At 31.2% G+C, this 18707-nt stretch overlaps 1 protein-coding gene across 3 annotated transcripts in view; it reads right to left on the minus strand.

Moving 5' to 3' along the window:
- Positions 1–4034: 4034 nt before the first annotated feature.
- The window catches only part of LOC139516125 (uncharacterized), a 50810-nt gene continuing 36137 nt past the window's right edge, over positions 4035–18707 (minus strand). For all 3 annotated transcript variants that reach the window (XM_071305996.1, XM_071305995.1, XM_071305997.1), the window contains 8 exons: positions 17659–17803; positions 15862–15968; positions 14829–14970; positions 10333–11792; positions 9413–9521; positions 8652–8912; positions 7852–7932; positions 4035–6129 (listed from right to left, as the gene is read on the minus strand). In XM_071305996.1, the coding sequence (XP_071162097.1) occupies positions 5972–6129; positions 7852–7932; positions 8652–8912; positions 9413–9521; positions 10333–11792; positions 14829–14970; positions 15862–15968; positions 17659–17803 (2463 nt within the window). In that variant the 3' untranslated portion in view covers positions 4035–5971. The remainder of the gene's footprint in view (positions 6130–7851; positions 7933–8651; positions 8913–9412; positions 9522–10332; positions 11793–14828; positions 14971–15861; positions 15969–17658; positions 17804–18707) is intronic.

Genomic DNA, 18707 nt, shown 5'->3' on the forward strand with positions numbered 1-18707 from the left:
GTAAGAATCCATATGGCATTACAATGTAAAATTACAGTATTTTGAATGTGATAATTATATAGTTTAAATTTGATGTCACATAATCCATTCTTGAATCCTTGATATGATACAGCAATTAAGAGGTGAAGCCATCAGAGAGTCCCTTTGACTTCTCTTAATGTTAAGTCATTGGAGGATATTGGTGCTAACGACAGATCTTTGAATGTTTCTGTTAGGTTTATCCACAGCTTTTTTGAGACTTTAGCCAATTTAGTTTGATTGATTGTTGGTTGGTTGCTTATTGTCCAGGGGCAAATATTCTATGCATGTTCAGGACAAGTCATGGATTTGATATATGGCACTATTGCCTGTCTATTGTCCAAAGCTTGTTTTTCTGTGTCATTTAAGGCTGCTGTCTAAGTGATATCTATTCAATAATTATCAATAATTCCATAAAACAGATCAAAATGAAAAATTCATTTTAAACTACACTAATTTGCAGCTTTATACCAAAATCAGAACATCAAATAGGAAAAGCAATATTCATTCATTTTTTTAGTGTAGGGGTCATCAGAACACCAAAATGTTTCTAAATTTATTTACACTTTTTGAAGAATATGAGCAATTAAGAGCTTGGTATGTTATTTAGAGTGGGTCTAATTGGGGTCTAAGCGTGACACATGTAGTCAAATTATTGTGTCATGAAAATGGCAAATGAGGTCTAGTGGGACCCGGGAAATGACAAAAAAATGAGAATTGCTTACGTACATAGTGTAAGCAGAATACGGGAATCTGACAAAACAGTAAGCAGGATCCCAGATTGGAACCCTCCAATGAGACCCCCCTTAGACAGACAGCTATCTATTGTTGAAGACTTTATGTTGCCCTCTGAATGTATATATCATTTCTTTCTCGTTGTTGTTTATTCCACATTTTCTTTTAATGAAATAGAAATACAACGGTTTACTTTTTTAAAATTGTTATTTGGATGGAGAGTTGTCTCATTGGCACTCACACCACATCTTCCTATATCTATATATCAATATGCAACTATATGTCATAAAAGTCAGCCCAAAATTTCATAGAGCAATTTGGTAGGCCCAAAAAAGGCGTGCCATGTTTACCTAGGGGAGTGTGTACAAGATCATGGTAGGAAATTCCTATTCAGGCTTAAATAAAACAAACAAATCTGCCTATAAAACTGTATTAGAACAAACTTCAAAATACAATCACATCTTCTTTCTAGGCAAAAAAAATCACTTATGATGCATGACAATTTACTACAGCAAGCAATATTGTGAGAGTCAGAACATCAGAAAATATCATATTAATATTTAACAAATTATAAAATATGTAGTCATCATTATATATATATATATATCAGGTTTTACAGATTTATAGTTTTTAAAGTTGACTTAAAAATTTATAATTGTACTAGCCAGTTATCTCCCCTTAACCAAAGGCAGATAATAAATTGTCTCCCTTCGCATCTCAAATTAGTGAGTTGTCTCATCTTGGTGACTTGGTTAGGAAAGATAACAAACAAAGGCATTTCTCTTTTTTCAAATACTTTAAACTCATTTATATTGAATTTTAGTAAGTTAAATCTGCTATCAATATTCAAACTAGTAAAACTAAAAATATGAATTTTGAGCACTGTTGTATTGGTAGCACTAGTGGAACTGTAAAAAAATCTAAAGTACTTTCAGATGATCTGATTCAACTTTTCAAACAAAAGTTACATGATAAAGACCTATAGCAATGATAAATGAACTAAGCATTTCCAAAATTCACTTTTTTGTCCTTAAAAAAAAATCTTTACTTTTTTGTACAAATTTCAAAAATAAAATCTTGAATTGATCAGAGTAAAAGACTCATTGTTTTAAACCCAAAGCCCACTTTTTCCAAATTTAAATTGATTTTGTAATTCTTTGTCAATTGAAAGCAAAAAATAAATTGACAGTATTAGTTTGGAATAGGCAATCCATATAGAAGATACCTACTTGATATAACACAGCTATTTTTTCCTTCTTACGTGAAGACATAAAAACTAACCATAAAATATTAGGACTTTTGAAACATGTTTACCTCTGGAATTGTTTTAATGTGTGTGTGAAAAGACCAATAATTTTTGGCAGACATACCCATGCAAGTTAAAAAGACACAATAACTAAAAAACAATTCAAACAAACAATATTTCTAGCTTTCTATTGACACAACAGGTATTTACCGGTAATACAAAACAAAGGACGGGTAAAGTGATTTCTAAATATAAGCCAAGCAAATGTCAACAATTCTAAAGGGTTGACTTAAAATATGGGTAGGGCCTGACACTGTATATATATGTATATATGCATATGAAGGGCATACAGGAACTACCTACTTAGAGGGTAATATAGTAAATATACCCACTTTGTCTCTTAGACAAATACAATGATATTTACAGTGGAACAGTATATTCAAGCAAGCGTAAATGTATGTTGTGAATTCTAAAGATCAAAAATTGACCTTGACTTCAATAAGGTCAAACTTTACAATTTAAATTTCAACCAATAATCATATTTTAGTAGTATGCTTTCAACAAAGAAATATATTAAAGAAATATAAATCAATGGCTTTGCATTTAATCATTTAATTTTTAAAACTGAATTATTAGTTTTTCCACTTTTGTAAACATTTTTGTTTGGAATTCAATACATACTTTGTATACGTGTATAATATGTTTACAAACATGAGAAATATACAAGATGTCACATTTCAATGTCATAGTACAAATATAAATATAAATATATACATGTGAATAAATGATTTTCATACATAAAACACTCATTAGAATCAATTCTATGGTTTGAAAGTTTGATTGTAAAAACATACACAATGAAATAATACTTCTGTGCATTTTAAAATTAAAATTTTGGAGCTATTTGACCCATGCATGCAAAATAAATTTTTAACCTGATTTTGAATACATCAAATCCAAATAATATCTAAATCTAGTTTATTCCATCTTTTATATATATTCAGACATCCTTTAGGATATTTGCTTTTTTATATATTTATATATCCTTTAAGATAATTTTAAGTGTATTCTTCTCATTTAAAAAAAAAAATAGATTGAAAGTGGTAACAATGAACAATATAAGGCCAATAAATAGAAACATCACAGCTGAATTTATAACAATAAAAATGTATTAAACATTGGATATGTGAAAAAAAAATTGAGCAATTTTTGTTATAAATATTGTTGCAAAACTTTTAGCAAAAATGGAATGATTAAAACCATGTATTATTTTCATCCTATTCTTTCACAATATGAAATTTTAAAAGGATTTCGTTTACAAATCCATATTTTTTTATTTAAATTTAAAACAATTCATGAAATTGTTTTACAGATCCTGAAAGGCAGAGAAAATGTTTATTATGCTAAATGAAGATCTAAATTTGTTTGCTGCAGTTGATTATCTCCCTTAAGTGCCAATTAATTCAATAATAAACAAATGTAGGGAGATATAAATCTATGTATGGTACTAAATTTTTTGGAATATGATAATTTTATATACAGTTAGCACTTTCAACATGGGTCCTGAGTTCAACACTGGACGGTTACAAATGATATACGGTTACAAGGAATGGTCATAGTATGAGCAAAAACAAAACAATCAAACATATATATATATATATAAACTAGTGACAAAACTGTTCAAAAAGGCAACACAATTGTTTTGAAAGAAGTTGATGGTAAATTAAAAAGTTTGGCTCTTTAACAAGTAAAAGGGGAGATAATTTCAGTTTAAAATAAAAGTTATCTCCCTTCCTTAGTTGTTCACGATAGACAATTTAAGTTTTTTACACCAACTTGTGCATAAGGAAGATGATTCATGTTGGTAAACATCTTAAATTTTCCCTTATTTTCTTCAAATGTACTTCCTAAAGGATATAAAAAATCAGGTTCCAAACTTCTTCATGAATTGTTTTTTTTTTGTTAATCTGTTATAGTCACAGTATTTTCCAATTTCAACTACACTAAAATACTTGGAATTAAAAATCAGGGTTGGTTTTGTATGAACTCACAATGGAAACAGTTTTGTCATCTAGCCGTTAGTGTGCATTAACCACATATAATAATATATAATTAATGACTTTTGATGAAGTGGATACTAAGAATAATAAACCAAATATATCATAATTTCAGAGACCAAAGGCTGAGTTTAACATAATGTATTCTTATTTTTTTTAAACTGTGTATCCACCCAATAAAAGTCATTTGATTTATAAGAGTTAGCCAACATTCCATCATTCACAACAGTATAAACAAAATCAAAACATGTAATAATGAAATATTGATATAAAAACATGGATTTCTTTCAGCAGAAATGTGCATTTACTTATATGAACAGATGTTGGCTAACTCTTATGAAGACAAATATATTGATCTATTAGCAATGTTTGTTTTGCTAATAAAATCATTAGATTGTTTTTTAAAGTCAATGATGTTTTGTGACTTGATTCAATTATCATAATGATATTATCAATTTCAAAATCAATTTTTATAATTAATTTTTTTTTTAACTTTACTTCAATCAATTTAATATAATATTCATAAAATTTAAATATAAAACAATCAATCTTTCACCAAAAAAAAACCAACCAAAAAACTTTTCACTTTTTCGTATACATTTTGATTTTTTTTCTAATCTTGTGTATAAAGTCAATTTCAAGCAATAATTGCTGTAATCTCTTATGTGTTGATGGTAAAATTGTATTTTGAGCATTTTCAGCATTGAATTTGAATGATCTTGTATTTCCATATTGATAATGGACCAAACAATAGAGCTGTTATCTATTTTTTACACAATAATCAATCATAATTTAAGAATATGATTAAAATAATATAAAATATCAGAAACTTTAAGGCATACAAGAAAAAAACAAATTAAGAAACACTACCAAAATTTAACAGTATTTCCATACAGGCCTGTAGCCAGGAATTTCCAAGGGGGGGTTATTTGGACTCAAAAACTCGACTTTAACAGTCACAATTCGAACAAAATGTTGACTTTAACAGTGCTTATTTGTTTTCAAGGGAGGGTTCGTCGTAACCCCCCTGGCTACAGGTATGCCATATCATTAATATTTGATTGTCTAGTTAAGAGAGATTTTTTTTTTATAGTAAAGACAGAAAAAGATAAAAAGAGAGGACAAGAATAAAAAGAAAAAGGTTCACGCTAAACAGTTTCTGATATTTTAATAATTCAATTCTTTAATAACCCCCTTCTTCCCACACCCCACAAAAAAATATAAAACTAAATATTTATTATTAAATTTCCCTTTTATAATAAGCAATTCAAATAATTTATTTAATAATCAATTCAATTTAAATAAAATTTAATAAAATTTACAAAGGAAAGGAAAAGATAACCCTCAATTACTCAGTAAAAAAAGAACCCCAAAAAAGAAACAACCTTATCCCCAAAATAAAAATAAAAATAAATATATTTCAATATAAACAACAAAAAATAAAATATTTTTTCACCGTCATAACATGTAAGTAAAAAAATACTTCATCTGTATAACAAATCGTGCAATAAATATAAAAGATATAATTAAGTCTCTTCGTTAAAAAACAAAGATTTGTCAAGTGACTAAATAATTTTACTTCACTCAAAAACCAAGTGAAGTGGGTCATATATAGATTTAAAATTAAGCATTAAATGCAAAGGTCACTTAATATAACAATAAAACAAATAACATTCCCTAAAATAATTAAACTCAATATTTGAGCGTTCGTCATCACAAAAAATTCGTTGAATTCAAGCAACATGGCAGTTATTGGGACATAAAAATTAGTTTTCCATGTATCATAGGGGTTGTCCCCCCTTGTTGTGATAATTGCACATTAGTAAGGGAAAAAAAACAAAACAAAACACAAAAACTCAAAAGTTTACAAACAAGATTTTGGAATGTGTGTTATTATGATTCAGTGAGGATTTCTTTAGATTGAAATGCCCTCAACCTGTTTTGACACGGCCCCCAACTCCATGTTCACTCGCATATTCTTCATTAGTTGTTTATGCCACATGCTAATGTGTCTTGTCATCGGCATGATGTTGAAAATAGCAGCTAGTCTTTCATCAGGGTTTATACCTTGTTCTGGAAAAAATAGATAACTAATAACTTTACATCACATCTTTTAGCATTTATTAGAAAACTGGTCACCTTCCTATTATTTTTTTTTAGTGATTATTTTACTGATAAATCACACTTGAAAACTTATTTTCTTATCCAATTCACATCTGGTTTAAATCTTGATGCAAGCCTTGTATTTAACAGCAATCATATTTTAATTTTATATACCATATATGTGTAGTTCAATAATTGACATCCCTATGCAAGTTCATTCAAAATGATGAATGCTAAATGAAATATTTTTATATACACAAAACTGCTCCATATCTGGACAATTTTATGCATTTCTTATATACTATTCAAACATAGAAGCCCTATAATGTTTTAAAGACCCTAAGCAACATCAAGGATCTCCATGGCCTGTTTAATGATGGCGCCCCGCCATCGTTCAAATGTCTTGCGCCATCGTCAAATGACTCGCGCCATCGTTCAAAACTGTGATCGTTTTTATAGCCTGATGCCATTTTTTTAGCAATTATAATTAAATGCATGTTATTGCATAACCATCAGGCTTTTTTTTTATAGTATAATCCAAACAACTGAGGGATATCCGGATTAAGATCGCTAATCACTTGTACCTGAGCTTGTTCAACAAACTAGACAGGAGAATATTATCTGAAGATAGACGATTCATTTGTCGAATTATTTAACTAAGTTTCCGCAAATGCTTATGATAATTCAGATTAAATAAATAAACTAATAATCCAGTTACAAAGTTTAACAAGTCGACCACATGCTTTTACTTTGACTTACGCAATCAGCATCCCCCTTTTTAAGAAGTACAAAATAAGAGGTAAAACAGTAATTATTATTTCATCGCAAATAACTCGAGTAATGCTGTATTGTAACAATAATATAGAATTACTTTAAAAGTTAAAAAGTAAAAAAATTTAATATTTCCTGTAAAGAAATATCGTATCGTAATTCCGAAATTTATTTCGTAGTTTACAATCAAATTGATACATCCGCGTTTCCGGTTTCTATTGCATGTTGCATAGCATCAATTTGTTAGATAAAGTCATTAAAAACCTTTTATTTTGACAAAGTTTGCTTTACAAATCTTTTTAACCTTTTACATAACCCGTTCGACTCGTTTTGTCGTTGCTACAAACTAGCCATACCGGTAATGGGTTCATGACTTCTGAATTTGACAGTGTACGTGAAAAATAAGCTCCACATGATTTTTAACCCCCATAACAATTACCAAAAATAGCAAGAAAACTACATGGGGACCTTCATGATAGCTATTGGTCATTCTCGACTAAGGGAAAGGGAAGGGGCATGAGGGCTTGGCCTTTGAAGGGCTACAAACGACAATTATTGAAAATATATATACTTCTATATAGAATTTATAATGAAAATTCAAATAAATATAATTTAAATAAGCAATGAATTAGCATGTTCACCTATCCTTATGTGGAGGGATGAAATACTTTCGATCGCGCTGCACTGTACGGTATAGATACGGTTTATGATGGTGAAAGTTCCTCCATCGTTCAATTTTCATCCATGGAGATCCCTGAACATATTAAACTTTGTGAATTTCTTAGTTTGATTAAAACTACATACAACTTATCAATGCCTGCGAATTAGTGTCCACAGTATTTTGAAAAAAACTCTGTAAATCGTCACACAAGAAATCCTAAATTGACACCATCTATTGGGAAGTATTTTGACAACACTTACCAGCAATATGCTGCTGAAGAAGATAGATTATGTGTCGTCTGACTGATTCAACTGATTCTGGATCTTTTAAGAACATCAAATCTGGAATATGTATAGTAACATATAAAATATATAAAAATGTAACAAAAAATAAACTCCTTACTGACAGGTTAAAAGAAATTTTGTTAATATTTACTACTTTATGAGTTGTATATGAAAGTTATTCTGTGTTTACGTCTGTCCATCCCAGATTAAAATTAAAATATTCAGTAACTTTGGCTTCTATATGGTACCAGTTCTAATTTGTGGTCGAAGCCAGAGTTTTTAAACTAAATATATATCTTGACAAAATAAAACCCCTTGCCTTTGGAATGAAAAGCGTTGTAATTCCATAAAAATAGGTCAGAACTGAAATTCTACTTACTCTTGTTACAAAATCTGACCACTTGTAGGAAAAGATGTACTGTTAACTATGAAATTTGTGTATATTTTCATCATGGCAAATATTGCAATGAAATGTTTTTCACAAAGATAAAAACTCTTCTTGATTTTAAAAGTATAATTTGGATGCAGTATTTTCTGAATAATAGTTTTTAATCCAGGAGGTTTGTCTACTGTCGAACAATCACAATATATAATGGCAAAAATTTTGAATTTAAAGTATAGACTTTTTTGGTAATATACCTATTCTATATTGAAACAGTTTGAATCTCAAGTCAAAGAAAGTTCTATGTGTACTGTAACCAAATCTGACCAGTTGCTAGAATATATGTGTGCACTTGTACAGCTTTAACAGTAATAAACCTAAACTAAGCCCTTACCTGCACTGAAACAGCTGAGTGCTAAAGTCAAAGATAGTTCTACTGGTGAAAGTTCTAGCTTGTTGATGACTTCTCCGGCCTGTAAAAGATGCAGTTTGAACAAATACATTGGATTTTCAGGGCTCACTGTAAAATTCCAGAAGTTCTGGAATTTTTTCTGTTGTTTGTTGTACCATTCTGTACCACACAAGATTAAAGCAGCTTGGAAAGAGGCCAATTGACAAAGGTCTTGTTTGTCATCATGGTCTAGCTGCATAAACCCTGAAAATATATTTAAAACACTTCATAAATTTAATGTAAAATTTTGCATCAGCCAAAACTCAATAGAAAAAAGACAATAATAATAAAATTAAGTAACATTTTTTTCAGAAGTACAAAGTTCAGAATTATTATTGAAAAACTCTACTCTGAAACTTTTAAATCTTAATTACTGTTAGCTACGATAAATTTAAAACTGTTAAATGTTATTTATGATGGATTAAATTTATTAAATTTTTAACTACAATAATTCTTAGTTGGGTAGTAGAATTTTGGGGACTTCTTTGGGGTTCAAAAAGTTTTTTGATACTTGTGGTGTTCATTTTTAATTGGTATGTCTCAGAAGTTTCAAATCATGGAATTGTAAAAATGTAAAAAAAATAATAAACTTTACACATCTGTGGTTTTATACCATAAGTTTGGATTTATAGACTGACAGACTTAAACAATTTTACTCCTTCCTTTGGAGTTGTGGGATAAAAACAGTAATAAAGTATAATTACCTGGAATTTGCATAACAAAGTCAACATAAGCTTTGTTATTTCTGATGATACGTTCCTGTATGTGCTGCCAATGAGCCTTCTCTTTTCCCATTTTTGGCCAATGTTCCTCCTAAAACATAGTTACTCGAGTAAAATAGAGTAATTATTGCTTAATTTTGTTTTTAGTAATTCATCATAAGAGGTCTCTACTATAAAAATGCCATCATTCTATAAGTAAGACCCATTTGACATTCCAAGCCTTATGGCCATACAAAATACAAAAAAACTAGAATGTGTCCCAAGTACATGGATGCCCAACTCGCACTATCATTTTCTATGTTCAGTGGACCATGAAATTTGGGTAAAACTTTAATTTGGCATTAAAATTAGAAAGGTCATATCATAGGGAGCATGTGTACTAAGTTTCAAGTTGATTGGACTTCAACTTCATCAAAAACTACCTTGACCAAACTTTAACCTGAAGCAGGACGAACGGACGGACAAACTGACAGACGGACGAACGAACAGACCCACAGACCAGGAAACATAATGCCCCTCTACTATCTTAGGTGGGGCATAAAAAATGTATAGACATTGTTCAGGTATATTGTATATTGTATATTCGATGTGATGTGTTTATTATTGTGGAAATTTCGATGGAATATGTATTGCAATAATAAAAACTCACATTTTGATAACATTTACTGTATAAAAAGTTAAAAAAAAATACCGAACTTTGAGGAAAATTTAAATCGAAAATCCCCAAGCAAATGGCAAAATAAAAAGCTTAAACACATCAAACAAAGGTATAACAAATGTTGCATTGCTGACTTATTACAGGCATTTTCTCTTGTAGAATATAGTGGATTAAACCTAGTTTTATAGCTAGCTGACATTAACACTAATATTATCAAATTTTCAATTATGTTAACATAACCTACCAGTTTTGAAGAACTCCAGTCCCTAGATTCGTCATAGAAAACCCTCATGTTGGAGTATGCCGTCAGGATGTGTTTAATGACAGCATGGTCTTCTTCCGCCATTCTACTCATGGGATCGAAAGGAAACTTCTGTTTCCAATAGCTCTGTGTGGATTGTAAACTGTAACTCTCACAGGTAAAGTCTGATGATTGTTGCATAAACGCGTTGGAATTGTTTCCGTACCCACACGACCGATCATATTGGTCGTAATTTTTTCGCTTATTTCTAACAGGGAAGTCTGATGAATCGTGACTACTGTTATCGTCACTACTACTATATAAACAATCGTTATTTCTGTACGGTGATGATGAATTGAGCGTACAATTGATTACCTCTGTTGTAAGTTGGTCTCTTGTGACGTAAGCTCCGTTGATAGGAGTTTGTGTTTCATTAATTGTTCCGATGCATTTAATAAACATTTGATTGATTTGATGTTGAGAATCGGGATTTATGTAAACATTATCATGTGACATGCTGCTTCCGTGATTGAATTGTGGATGAACTTGTGTGGTTGGCATGGTGTATCCCCCATGTTGTTGTTGTTGTTGAGGATATTCAGCAGCCATTGATGGATGATACGTATCGGGACTGTGACATCCTGGGGAGGGAGTGTTGTAGTTGTGTGGACTATGGCATGATCCAGGAGACGGTGTGCTGTAACTGTGGGGACTATGACAGTTTGTCTGTGGGGAATGAGGCTGTTGATAATACTGTGGACTGTGGGAGTTGGGGTAGTAAGCACTTTGATTTGGCTGAGGATACTGTGGTTGGAATGGTGAATTTGGTCCAGAATTCTGTTGATAATTGTCTGAAGCCTGTTGGAAGTTGTTACACGTGTTGACCATGAGTGGTGTGTTTCCTCCCATATTACCATGTTGTGTCTGATATAAACAGTTGCTATCTCTGAAAACAGGTTGAGGCTGACTCCGACTGGCCTGGTCCATTTGTATGAAATTAAGGATGTCATCCATATCGTCCTCTATGAGTAATGGATTCTCCTGCTGATGCGAGGTCGTTGAGGCATGGACGGGCTGGCATTGGGATGACATGATGGTGTTTGAAGAACCAGGCCAGGAGGAGGTTGGGGCAGATGATACCCAGTTATACGCCGTCTGCTCTTCTGTTTTAAGATTCATGAAGGATGTTGTGGACAGAACGGGTCTGCTGTTGGTCATCTCGGACTGAATCTGACAACTTGGGGGTGGGCATGTTGTCTCGGTCTTCACAGGCTGGTTAGCCATCATATATTTGTGAAACAATGGTTCATTGACAGGTGATAGCTGTGGTGAAGTATGGACGGAGATAGGTGATCCCTGGGGAGACAACTCCGGACTACGACGATCACAAAATGATGGTGAATGTGAAGGGGACTGTTGTGGAGAATCTCCATCTGACTTTTTGGGCCGACCCATCTTGATGGCTGGAAAGAAAAGAAAAAATGTTATTTAAATTCGTAATGTTTAGAATATTCATGGTTTTAGGAAAAATAGATTTTTTTTTTTTTGCTCCTGTCATAATTACAAGGAATGCATTCAATACTGTCATATTAAGTAACTTTGTATTAACTACTGTATAAAGAAACAAGAATGTGTCCCTAGTACATGGATGCCCCATCCACACTATCATTTTCTATGTTCAATGGACCGAGAAAATGGGGGAAAATCTCTAATTTGGCAATAAAGTTAGAAAGATCATATCATAAGAAACATGTGTACTAAATATCAAGTTGATTGGACATCAACTTCATCAAAAACTTCCTCGACCATAAACTTTAACCTGAAGCGGGACAGAGGGATTGACGAACGAACGAACTCACAGACCAGAAAACATAATGCCCATAAATGAGGCATAAAGAGGTTGTGAATCAAGTAAAACCTGGATAATCTTAATATCTTGTTTGTATGCTAGCTAACTACAAATCCAAATTATGATTTTCAATCTCAAGAAATATTCCCTTCAAACAAACTGATTTAGAAACTTCATATATTTAGCTTTGGACATTTTAAAGTCATTCTGTGTTAAAGTGATTGCAGACTTAAAATTTTAGCATATTGCCCTTGAATAGAAGACTTTTTTTGGGTGTTTAATTGGTTGCTGACTGATTTAGGTGTAAACCCCCACCCCATGAAAATAATCTGTATTATATATATTTCTGTGATAGGAGTCCATGAGTATAGAGATTGATATGTCTAGCACATATCGTATGGTTGTAGTCTTGTTATTTACTGCTCCATAGGCTTACATGCAAAACAGCTGATCTTTGAAAATAAAAAAAATTAAGAATGCTACGTAGAAAAAAAAATCATGTTCATGTCATGTATGTACTAATGAGAAATTCTGTTTTAATTGAAAAAAAGGGGTCATGCCAAAAAGAATAAAAAGTAACGTAACCCTGAAGTCAAAACATTTTTGTTCTACTTTCTGTTTGCTGTTTTTACTAGGCCACATCACTTCCAGTAAACAAGATATCCTTCCACTTTCCTGGATTGATATCCCAAAAAAGATGCAAGATTTTTTTTATAAAATCTATATGTTTGTTTCAATTCAGCATAAACCTATAATCAAACAGAAAAAATTGAGTCCAGAAAAAAATCAGAAAAAAATGGACTATTTTGTTTCCCTCCATATTTTGACATGCCCCGGGAACTGGTACCTTATTGGCTAAAATTTACATAATTTTACCCAGCCCATACTGTGGATTCATTATTATTTGGGGGTACTATAAATACTAGAGGCTCTAAAGAGCCTGTGTCGATCACCTTGGTCTATGGGCATATCATAAACGAATAAAAATTTACAAAATTTACAAAATTTATGAAAATTCTTAAAATTGACTATAAAGGGCAATAACTCCTTAAAGGGTCAACTGACCATTTTGATCATGTTGACTTATTTGTAGGTCTTACTTTGCTGTACATTATTGCTGTTTACAGTTTATCTGTATCTATAATAATAAAGATAATAACCAAAAGCTGCAAAATTTTCTGAAAATTACCAATTCTGGGGCAGCAACCCAACAACAGGATGCCTGATTGGTCTGAAATTTTCAGGGCAGATAAACTTAGACCTAACAAACAAATTAATCTTCATCTGATTTGCTTTAAATGCTTTGGTTTCTGAGATTTTAGCCAAAAACTGCATTTTACCCTATGTACTATTTTTAGCCATGTCTACCATCTTGGTTCGCAAACAGGGTCATCGGACACATTTTTAAAACAACATACCCTAATGATGATTGTGGACCAGTTTGGTTAAACTTGTCTCAGTGGTTTCAGAGGAGAAGATTTTTGTACAAGATAACAAAAAGTTACGAAAAATTGACAAAAATTTACTATAAAGGGCAATAACTCCTTAAGGGGTCAACTGACCATTTTGGTCATGTTGACTTATTTGTAGATCTTACTTTGCTGAACATTATTGCTTATTACAGTTTACCTCTATCTTTAATAATATTCAAAATAATAACCAAAAACGACAAAATTTACCTAAAATTACCAATTGTGGGGCAGCAACCCAACAACGGGTTGTCAGATTCATCTGAAAATTTCAGAGCAGATAAATTTTGACCTGATGAACAATTTTACCCCTGTGTCAGATTTTCTCTAAATGCTGTGGTTTCAGAGAAATAAGCCAAAAACTGCATTTTACCCCTATGTTCTATTTTTATCCATGGCAGCCGTCTTGGTTGGCTGGCCGGGTTACCAACTAGATACCCCAATGATAATTGTGGATAAGTTTGGTTAAATTTGGCACAGTAGTTTCAGAGGAGAAGATTTTTGTAAAAGTTAACGACGGACGCCAAGTGATGAGAAAAGCTCACTTGGCCCTTCGGGCCAGGTGAGCTAATAATTTTATTGATCTTGTGTGTAATAGATTAACCCCTAATTTTATTTGTCAAGACAAAGTATCAAGTATCCATGATTATATAAGAATATCCTGAATCAACAAATCACAGTAAATGTAGTTATTTGATAGCTTCCCTTAAATTTGCTCATACACATTAAATCTACATAAATTAGTTTTTTAAATGCAGATTAATTTTCGTTCAGGTTTTGATTTTGTTTACTTTGATGATAGATTATGTTCGCAAAATTTTAACTCCAATGAAATTTTAACCTTTACGGAATAGTACCTTTCACATATTGGAAACCACAAAAATGAATTCACTCGATATAAAATTAAAACCAAAACCAACAAACTTTTAATCCACCAAAAAGCACAATAAAAATACAGAACTGGGTAAAGAACATACAGAACATATTTTACCAATATTTTCATTTTTTTTTTTTTTATCTCAAATACACTTTTAGTAAAAACACTTTGAAAGGAATAGTAATCTATTTGACTTATCCCCCCTTCTCTGCTATTGACAGATCTTTTTGAAGTTGAAATATTGAATGCATTGACTTATCTCCCCTCCTACATATTAAGCATATTTTAGATAGAGTTACTATACCTTCTCTCGACATTCCAGCGCTGATACATTTCTGGTAACGACAATATCGGCAATTGTTTCTGTTCCTTGGGTTGATCTGACAAGATTTCTCTCCCTTGCAATTATATCCCTGGTTTTCCACAAGTCCTCTTCGGAAAAATTTCTGTAATTAATTTAAAAACTTATAAGAAGAGAACATATATGTATATTAATTATTACAAGTCTGATTATTCCTGAATAGAAAGAAATGCTGTTAATTTTTCTTATACCTATGGATTCTAATCTATATTTTTTTATAAAAAAAAAAGATTGATTGATAATTTGCATTTAAACGTAACTTGTATGTGCCACTTTAAAAAAAAAATGAAGGTTAGAACTAATTTTAAGGTTATCTTTCAATACACTATGGGTACAGGATTTTCTTGCAGTGTTGAAGACCAATTGGTGGCCTTTGGGTTTTTTCTGCTCTTTAGTCTGATTGTTGTCTCTTTGACATATTACCTATTACCATTCTCAATTTTACTCATTTGAGAGTAACAGTTGGTTGACTGTTTTTTTAACTAAAAGTCAATTCTTTTTTCATTTCGGTCATTCAATTTATAGCCTATAATATGAAATGAGTTTTTGTCATTTTAAAGCTGTACAGTGAACTGTAGTTGTTCTCCGATGTCTTTTGTGTATATTAGTCTCATTGTCCAGCATATACACTTATTTTCATATGTGTCTTTTTTTTGTTTTAATATAAAAAAGAAGATGTGGTATGATCGCCAATGAGACAACTCTCCACAAGAGACCAAATGACGCAGAAACTAACAACTATAGGTTGGTGTATTAACAATTTCTGCACAGTGTAAGGGAAATTTTATTTTGTTGAATAATTTAATTTTACTTTTAACCTTTATCCACAATATTGACAAAAAATTAAGTCTCCCATAATATAATATAAAACTATAGAATTCCAATAATGATTATATTTATTAAATTTGACTTCATCTTTCTCAATTTTGAAAATATTTGTACTACAGGCAAAAGTTCAAAAGAACAAAATATTCACCTTGCAACCTTCACATGTGTTCACTCCAAAATGTATTCCGTTGGCGATATCACCACATACTTTACATAACACTTGCCCTTCAGCTGGCTGGACGGTTTCTGGCTTTTCTGAAAAAACAAAAGGTAAACATGTATATACAAAACATAGACAGCAAATAGCAAATATTACTATGTGTATAATATAATATAATACTATGCCTTTTGGAGAACCACCATAACCATGCCTTTTAATGACCGCAATTTTGCGCCTGTTCCAAGTCAGGAGCCTCTGGCCTTCGTTAGTCTTGTATGATTTTTAAATTCAGTTTCTTGTGTATAATTCGGAGTTTAGTATGACGTCCATTATCACTGTACTAGAATACATATTTTTTAGGGGCCAGCTGAAGGACACCTACGGGTGCAGGAATTATCGCTACATTGAAGACCCATTGGTGGCCTTCGGCTGTTGTCTGCTTTATGGTTGGGTTGTTGTCGCTTTGACACATTCCCCATTTCCCTTCTCAATTCTATCTATGTTGTATGTGAGTTAATGAAACACTTGACTTAAAAAAAAGAAGCTATATTTGACTTCTGTATCTAACATAAAAAGTACACATGTACACATGACATGAATTTCCTTCATTAAATATTTTTTTTGCCATGCATTACCCGGTATTTATTTATTTTTTTAAATACCTGTCTACATAATTATTAAAGTTTCTGTTTTGTTCAGGTAGGCATATTCATTTTATTGAAAACTTCTATGCAAAAAAAACATAAAAAAATTATATTAGAAGAAAACGTAGAGTCTCAACTTATTTAAAGGTGATTTAATACCATGAGATATAAGCACTTTTCTTCAGTTCTATTAAGTTTTTCCCTTCATAGGTGAACTTAAAAATATATGAACAATTAGTATGTACATTTTGTAATACACTCATAAGTAAATGTAATTTAAAAATTATTACAGTACCAATATTTTCATTTAATTTATAATTTGATTTAATGAGTCATAGAAAACCATTCTTGCTTAAATAATGATATAGTTACTTTGCCAATAAATTAATTCTTGTTGAAATAAAAAGAGTTCTACATTTCTGAACTTTTCTACAGTTGTACCTTAAAAATAGACTACAACCTTATAAAAATTCTAAAACTAGCATTTAAGCTTCCTTATTCGTTAACATAATTACTTTTAATAATCTAACTAGACAAAATTTACATTTATAAGAACCTTAAACCTGCCAAACCTTAATTCCTGTAGGGGTTAAATTGTATGTTAATTCAATGTACCGTAATTGTACTAAGATTTAGGTTGCATTTAAAATATATTACATGGATACATAGTGAAATATGTTTGAAACAAATTCCTGACCTTTTATGCTATTAGATTTTTATGAATAAAATTAAAGAATATGAGAATCTGTTTATCTTGAATCTAAAATCGAGAAAACTAGTATTCTGACAGTGAGTACCATATTAATGACAAAATTGTTTTAGCTTCTTTCACCCCAAGACAGCGAGTATAAAAAGTAATACAGACAATGTTTTAGAAACATAAGGACAGTAAATGGTCCTAGTGAACCAAATTTTCCCCTAGTCATGAATAAGAACTGTGGATCACCCCAGGTTAGTGTTACAAAGTCTATAGCTTTTTATATAGTATTTTGTAGACTGTTGTTTGTTTTTTCATCTTTTTTTGCCATGAATTTGTCTGTATCTCTCTGTGACTTATGAGTTTTGATTCTTCTTTTGGTATCTTTCATCAACTCTTTTTTGACTGAACCAAGCCAAGCCAAGTAGTAATATGTAAAGTTACCTTTGCGGCACATTCCCGCCATTAGGCAACGTTGATAGCGACAATACTGGCATCGGATTCTTCCTTGTTTGGCAATATCACAATTCCCATTACACTGACACGTAAAAGTTGGCTCTCCATCTTTTGTACATCTAATGTAAAAGCTCTGCAAAAAAAAGAGGAAAGAATGAATATAATTTCTTTACATACCTAATATTGCTCAAATACTGACATGGACATTACAAATTTTTTGCAACTGGCCATGTGCTGGACCATGAATTCTGGTAGGAGTGGCATTTTACTGCTACAAAATGGAGTATAGGGATATGATCTTAAAAGAAAATATTTTGCAATTTTTTGTGGAAAACATCCCCCATACTCCAACAAAATGCTGCTACATAAATTTGTTGACATGATTTATATGCATGTTCTCTATGTCGGGTTGTTGTCGCTTTGACACATTCCCCATTTCTTTTCTCAATTTTATCTTCCTATCAAATCTTCTACCGTTAATTCTCATAAAAATAATATGAAATTTGCATAAGAATTCCCATTTAATTTAGTCTTTTGAAAGATTAAAAAATCCATTTTTATTGTTATATGCTTTTTACTTCCTTATTCAAAATCATAATAAAGGAAAACCTCTTTGTAAAAAATTTCTATTGACAACAGCATTGAAAACACATTACAACATAACTATATATCTGTTATTAATTATAGAAAAATATTAAATCATACAAATAACAATATTTCTTAAGTAGTTATGACTGCTTGTACTTTTCTGATCAATATTTAGTTTAAGATTTTCTTTATGCCATCAAGATTACACATTGTATCAAAAAGTTTCCTTAGAAAAATTCAATTTGCTATTTATTGATGTGAAAATATGTAAATATTATTTAACAAAACAACTACAGAGAGCGGGACATAAGAAAACTATTGAACTCCCTATGGTAAAATGTTAAATTTTCAAAAGGCCTTTTCAAATTGTTTATTTTTCTTTTAATGTGTTTCCCTATACAGAGACTATTAAGCCAATGAGAGCAGCCCATTAATTCCAGCAGTTGAAG

The sequence above is a fragment of the Mytilus edulis genome, chromosome 3, assembly GCF_963676685.1.
Source record: "Mytilus edulis chromosome 3, xbMytEdul2.2, whole genome shotgun sequence".
Taxonomy (NCBI): Eukaryota; Metazoa; Mollusca; class Bivalvia; order Mytilida; family Mytilidae; genus Mytilus; species Mytilus edulis.